General features: G+C 51.9%; 1 protein-coding gene across 1 annotated transcript; it reads right to left on the minus strand.

The window, feature by feature from the left end:
• RPL10A (ribosomal protein L10a) lies at window positions 3470–6057 on the minus strand. Its single transcript, XM_005696250.2, has 6 exons — window positions 5930–6057; window positions 5497–5571; window positions 5336–5416; window positions 4831–4979; window positions 3976–4148; window positions 3470–3672 (listed from the first exon to the last, which is right to left on the minus strand). The coding sequence occupies exons 1-6, from the start codon at window positions 5932–5934 to the stop codon at window positions 3502–3504; spliced, it is 654 nt and encodes a 217-aa protein (XP_005696307.1). The 5' UTR covers window positions 5935–6057; the 3' UTR covers window positions 3470–3501.

A 6878-nucleotide genomic window follows, 5' to 3' on the forward strand; every position in this document is an offset into this window, starting at 1 on the left:
GCCTTTTGTCTTGGTCCACTGAGACTGTTGCTTGCAAGATGGGGAGGGTGCCTGGAGCCCCAGCCAGATGGGAGGGTGTCCTGCAGACCGAAATTGGTTTATGAGAAACCCACCTTGTGCTAGGCCTAGGGCGGGATACAAAATCCAATCTCTACTAATAGGTGAATATATCTGTTGAGTGCTTGAATCATCCTCACGTGGGTTACTGCCTTCACGCTCCTGGAGTAAACAGCCTCCAGGTAATTTCTATTAGAATAATATAGGTCTCATGAAAACTCAAGAAATGAAATTCGACTGCCTTCCTCACTCGCCACCCCCACCCCCACATAGAAATGCAACAGATTCGGGGTGGGTGAAAATTACATAGTTCTGAAATCTCAAAATAGCGAAGGAACTCAATAAGAAGGTGGGTTTTATGAACCCAAAACCTAGGGCTCTCTCCTGGAGGTAGCGCTCCCTGCCCGGAGTTCTGTGGGAAGCTGTAAGGAAAGGCCAGGAGAGCAGGGATCCAATGAGCCCCTCTGTTCCCGTTTCCATGTCCTTAGGGAAGATGGAGGTGGGCCATCATTTTGCCAGGTCCACAAAGCCTGAGCGCTGTCATGAGGTTTCCTGGGGGCTCTCTGTTTCCCTCTAGTACCAACGCTGGCTTCTCAGGTGGCTCAGTGGTAAAGAATCCACCTGCGAATGCAAGAGACACGGCTTCAGTCTCTGGTTCAGGAAGATCCCCTGGAGAAGGAAATGGCAACCCATTCCAATATTCTTGCCTGGAGAATCCCATGGACAGAGGAGTCTGGAGGGCTACAGTCCATGGGGTCGCAAAAGAGTCGGACACAACTTAGTGACTAAACAGTAACAACAAATGCTGGAGAACTGGGGCCCCCCAGATTTCTAACTCAGGAGCACACTAGGCTTTAGTCTAGAGTCAGCCTAGAGGCTGGGGCTTGGCTAAGATAGCTCAACTGTCACTTACAATCAAATCAGTCTGCTTTCCGTCCTGCCTCCCACTCTTGGCTCTCTAGTGTGGTGCTATGGGCCTCTGGAGGGCAGGCACCATGGCTCTAAACAGCTTTTGAGCAGGCCAGCAGAAGGCAGGGAGTCACAGTAGTCTAATATAGTTTTTAAGGACTCTTGCACCAATACATGGAGAAGGCAATGGCACCCCACTCTAGTACTCTTGCCTGGAAAATCCCATGGACAGAGGAGCCTGGTGGGCTTCAGTTTCACTTTTCACTTTCATGCATTGGAGAAGGAAATGGCAACCCACTCCAGTGCTCTTGCCTGGAGAATCCCAGGGACAGGGGAGCCTGGTGGGCTGCCGTCTATGGGGTTGTTGCACAGTCGGACATGACTGAAGCGACTTAGCAGCAGCAGCAGCACCAATACATAAGGCTTAATAGATCTTATAAAGTGGGGAGTAGGTTTAATTTTTAAATCCAGGTGATGCAAATCAGTAATCCAGTAAGACTCAAGTTTCCAAGAATTTCCAAAACATACCCATAGAGTTTCCAAAACTATTTTTATTAAGACTTGGCGTTTCTACCAGAGGGCATGAGTTAGATCCCTGGTTGGGGACCTAAAATCCCACACTCGGCACAGCGAGACAGAGTGGTTGCGGGGGAGGGGTGCGAGGGTGCGACTGATTCTGAAGGCACCTTGTTCTCCCCACGCATCACCATTGATGAGACAGCTGTCCTCAGGATGACCTCCATTCCATCCTACAGCCAGCTGAGCCAGACAAGCAGGTATTTATGTGCCAGGTCCAGAATACACGTGTACGTAGCTCTGCCTAACCACTGTTTGAGTACCAAGTGCCTGGCACTGTGCAAAGCACATCATGCTTTTAGTAGGTACCTTCTTCAGCTCCTTTCAGATAAGCTTTCTGGAAGAGGCTGGCTCAGTAGGTACCCATCGTTTCTGAGTGGTAGAGCTGGATTCACTTAGGCAATGAGGGCCCCAGCCCACAATCTGGTCTCACACCCAACACATTATGCGCAGCTGGTCATGGGAACCTCCTCCAGGAAGCTCTTGCTTTGCTGTGATCTGCTCATGACAGCAGGCTGCTAGCAGCTGGTCTCCTAGAAGTGACTTGCTTCCATCTCACAGGCTGTGATCATTCTCTCAGAATTGGCTGCCGAAGGTGCACTTGGGGCCCACCTTCCGGGAGGCTTGCTGGCCTTACCTCATCGCTCTCAGACCTTTTGCTACACTCACCTTTATAAGAGACAGGACAGAAGATGTAGTCACTTGTGAACTACCTTTCATACTCTATTCCTCTAGTTACCAAATCATAAATTTTCCCCGTATTACCTTTATTGTTTTGGATAACAAAAACCACACAGCTTCAGAAAATCCCCTAAATCACTTAACTCCCAGCTTTCAATGTGCTCAACACTTTAGTTTGTAAGCTCCCAATCATTTTCCTTGAGTTGGCCCAAGTTTGTTCTGTCACTTAGTCGTGTCCAACTGAGACCCCATGGACTGTAGCCTGCCAGGCTTTTCTGTCCAAGAAATTTTCCAGGCAAGAATGCTGGGAGTGGGTTGCCACTTCCTTCTCCAGGGGATCTTCCTGATCCAGGAATTGCAGGAAGATTCTTTACCATCTGAGTTATAGGAAGTCTTTTTCTGTGCCAGCTTAACCCAGAGTGAACCTTTTGGCCAACCCCATACTAGGAATAACACTTGTTTCCTTTCAGTAAAATTGAGCTCGTAGCCAGCTTTTCCCCCTCCATACCTACTGGGAACACTGTTCAACAGGCCTAGGTGTTTTATCACTAACTATATTACCAGAGGAGCAAGTCAGGACTACCACATTGAGAACCAAAATTAAATGCTCATCAGATGATTAGGTGTAATACTTACAACCTATAAGCTAAAATGACAGGACTTCCCTGGTGGCTCAGATGGTGAAGTGTCTGCCTACAATGAGGGAGACCTGGTTTCAATCCCTGGGTTGGGAAGATCCCCTGGAGAAGGAAATGGCAACCCACTCCAGTATCCTTGCTTGGAAAATCCCATGGATGGAGGAGCCTGGTAGTCTATAGTCCATGGGGTAGTAGAGTCGGACACAACTAAGCGAATTCACTCATTCACAAGCTAAAATGACAAATCCCTCTGGTTAATACCCTGATGCTAGGAAAGACTGAGGGCAGAAGTGGGTAAGAGGAAGAGATGGTTGGATGGCATCACCAACTCAATGGCCATGAGTTTGAGCAAGCTGCAGGAGATGGTGGACAGGGAAGCCTGGCATGCTGCAGTCCATGGGGTCTCAAAGGGTTTGGACACGACTTAGCCACTTAACACCTTGTACACAAGTAGATAAAGGTTGTTTTAACAAGTTTCAGCATTGCTCCATGATTTTGAGGACAGAAAGGCCTTGCCTTATTTGCAGTAAATGACTACCCACCACTGGCTCATCAGTGCAGGGTAGCAAAGCACCTCCCTTCCTTCCCAAAGCCACAGAAGACACTGCTGATGGTTCAGTATGGTTTATTAAGCTGTGCCTTAGTACAGACGCTGGGGCTTGCCCATGGTGCTCTTAATGTACAAGGCCCTGACGTTCTGCCAATTTTTCTTGAGCAATGATACCAGGAAGTTGACAGCTAAGTGGATGTTGTACACAAGCTCATCATCTGTCATCTTCACGTGGCCAACAGCCACTGCCAGACACAGCACCTGTGGGGAGGTCAAATCAGGTTGGTGGCCTGATTCAAAGAAACCAACTGTGGAGAGTGGGTTCATCTACAAGCCAGATGGCCCATTCCTCCCCCTTCCAGTGCCCTAATAAGCAGTGCTTTGCCCTCAGACCTAGAAGACCAGAGCTATTTGAAAATCTTCAATCCTGTAAAGTGACTGTTCCAAGTCTCAAGAATCCACAGAAATGCAAACCAGGGCTTCCACTCAGAGAACGTGGGTAAACTGCAGGGCCCTGCCACCATCACCACTGTTTAATCTATGCAACCAGCCAGACCACCGCACCTTCTTCATCTGGAACTTGATCGTGGACTTCACTTCATCAACTTTGGCCACCATGTTCTCATTGTGGGTCAGCAAGGAAGGGAACTTGCCAGCCTTGTTCAGGCCTGGGCCCAGGATTCGGGGGATCTGCTTGATCAGAGACTCTGAAGCCAAAAAGGCATCATATTTCTTGGCTGGTAGAGAGAAAAAGCCATTAGAACCTGGCCCCGCAAGACAACTCTGAAAACAGAGCTCTGTGACCCCAACCACAGAAGTGGCCTCCCATCAGCATTCTACCCTTTCCACAGCTACCAAGTGTTTTGCATCCTCCTCCGGGCAGTGTAAGCGCCATCCTCTGGACTTTTACTGGCCAAACATCCACATGAAACCAGGTGGCAGAAGTGCACGCTAACTCACAATCCATGTTGCAATGAAAAAGGCTCACTCTAAGACCGCCTGGTTTCAAATCCCACCTTCCTACTTTCTAGCCACGCAACTGAAGAACCTGTCCATCTGGGTAAACACTCCAATCATACAGCATAAAGATTAAAATGAAACAACAGGAGCTCTAAATAGAAATTCCAACCCAGAAGGCACAAGCACCTGACCTGTCAATTTGACAAGAGCTCACTTGCTTAGCAAAGAACCACTACCTGGTCTTCTTCCCTTAAAAATAACCCTCAAAGCAAAAAAACCCGAATTTTTACATGGCTAAGTTTCAATTTCCAGTTGGCCAAACACAGCAGATACTTGGTCATGACTCTACCCCTTCATCATTTTCAAACCCAAACAGCAGAAATACCCCTATATTCTACCACTCCCAAGAGATCTGCCATCACTCTGCCCCACCTATGAAACCACACCAGGCACACTCACCCAGCTTCTTGACCAGTTTCTTATTCTTGTTGAGTTTTTTCAGTGCCTCGATGTCCATGTGGGGGATATCCACAGCCTTGGCCTCATCACAATGCTGCTGGTCCCCCAAGACACACACGGAGAACTTGGGGCGGGGAGTGGACTTAAGCCTGCATTTTGGGGGGGACAGGATAGGTCACGTCCAGCCCTAGGCTATCGAGGCTGAAGGTGAAGGGGTCTGGGACCACTGAGCCTTACCCAGAGCCGTCCACATTCACCAACAGCTAGTCTGGCTTCTCAAACTAGCCGGCGGGCTCGGCCAAAGCCTCCCCACGCCTCCCCTCTTCTTTTAAGACCCAGGGTGGGGGTCCGTCCAGCCACGCCTGCGCGGAGCAGGGGGTCTGAACTACCCGGGCACTTCAGTGCCGCACGAGCCCGGCCGCCTCGAGCTCCACTGGAGCCACAAGGGAGGAGACGGGGCAGCGCGGGGGCACTGAGGGCTGGGTGGGATCGGAACGGTGCCAACCTGACGGTGCCCGAGAAACGTTTGTCCTTCTGAGGGTCATAGTTCTTCAGGCTGATCTGAAGCTCCACCGTCTCCAAAAACCTTAAAAAAAATGTTAACAAAGTTATAACAAGCCTCCAGCGGCTTTCCCCAAAGCGGCTCTCCCCGAGGCCGGCGCTTACTTTCTGCGCTTGCGCTGGTTCCCGTGCAGGACTTCCCGCACCGCCTCGTAGAGGGTGTCGCGGGAGACTTTGCTGCTGCAAGAAACAAGCAAGACGAGCGGTCAGAGCCCGGTAGCCGGGCACCAACCCCCGGGGGTGTCAGGAGCCTTGGGCGCGGGAGGGCCTAGGGATTACTCCCCGGGGGCTTCTGGACACCAGAGTGGGGCGACTCGGGCCCAAGGACCAACCCCGGGGAAGAGGGACCGACCCTACTGGAGACCGGCCTTGGCGCGCCAACTCGAACGCCAGGCCCGCAGGCCGAAGCCTGACAAGAAATGCACCTCAACGAAACAGGGGCAAGAACTCCCGGGGCTTCTGCCCGCAATGTTTCCTTCCCCACGGGGGCGCCCAGAAGTGCGGATGAACGTGGATAGCACGACTAAGCGACACCAACCTCATAGTTCTCTACGCCGCGATAACCGGAAAAGAGAGAAACGCCACTCGCGCATGCGCCCAAATAGGATCCTTGTTCTCGCGAGAGATGACTGTTTCCGCGGCTTTTCTCCTGAGTGTAGTTAGTCTGGTGGCTCAATCCCGGGGAGCGCCGCCATCTGCGGCCACTGAGGGGCGCAGCTGCCGTGCCCTGCACCGCGAGACTCGCTTGGGAAGACCCTAGCCGCGCGCCCTGTGGCACCAGCCTCTGCCAGGCCCTTAGGGAAGAGGCTAAGGCCAGGGATCGAACTGCAGTAGTCACACTGCTGGGCATCGCACCCTTGACAGCCGCTGAGAGGATGCAGACAGACCCCACCGTTTTTGTCTCTTATACCTCCGGCGCGCACTTCCTCCTGCCTTGCGAACCTGTTTCACGTCTCAAAAGCAGGCTTTACTAAAAGTTTCTTTCTTGGCCGCTCAGAGCCTGAGGCGGGGAGGCCTCAAGGAAGGTTTTGTGATGGACTTACACCTGACAGTTGATTCAGGAACATGAGCAAGGCGCCTCGCTAAGTGCTGTGGGGATATAGAGACGTAGGACAGACCTGCCCACAATATTGCACACTCTGCCTCTTCTGTCCGGCAGGCCTCGTCTTGTCTGCTCGCCGTAACCCCAGGAGCCCTTCAGATCCCTCCTCAAAGGCCATCATCTGCCCCAAAGCCTTCCCCAACTCCGGGCTGAGCCACTCCCGCCCTCAAAGCCCCTCTCCCGCAGTGTGGCATGCCCAGTCTCACCCACTCCACAGACCGCTCTGACAGGGCTCGGGTGCGTGGTATCACACATGATCTGGCCCACAGAACATGAATGAACCTCCGAACCCCACCACCTGCCCCACAAGGAGAAAGATGCCCCCTGTCACTGAGCAGAATGGGGCAGGGGGTGGGGAGTTAGTAGGAAGACAGGCACTGCTACT

This window comes from Capra hircus, chromosome 23 (genome assembly GCF_001704415.2).
Source record: "Capra hircus breed San Clemente chromosome 23, ASM170441v1, whole genome shotgun sequence".
NCBI classification, from domain to species: domain Eukaryota; kingdom Metazoa; phylum Chordata; class Mammalia; order Artiodactyla; family Bovidae; genus Capra; species Capra hircus.

Coding starts and splice junctions, on each gene's coding strand:
- RPL10A (XM_005696250.2), bottom strand. Junction 5,417..5,496: donor AACCAGCGCAAGCGCAGAAA/GTAAGCGCCGGC, acceptor ATTTTTTTTAAG/GTTTTTGGAGACGGTGGAGC. Junction 4,149..4,830: donor GAAACTGGTCAAGAAGCTGG/GTGAGTGTGCCT, acceptor TCTCTCTACCAG/CCAAGAAATATGATGCCTTT.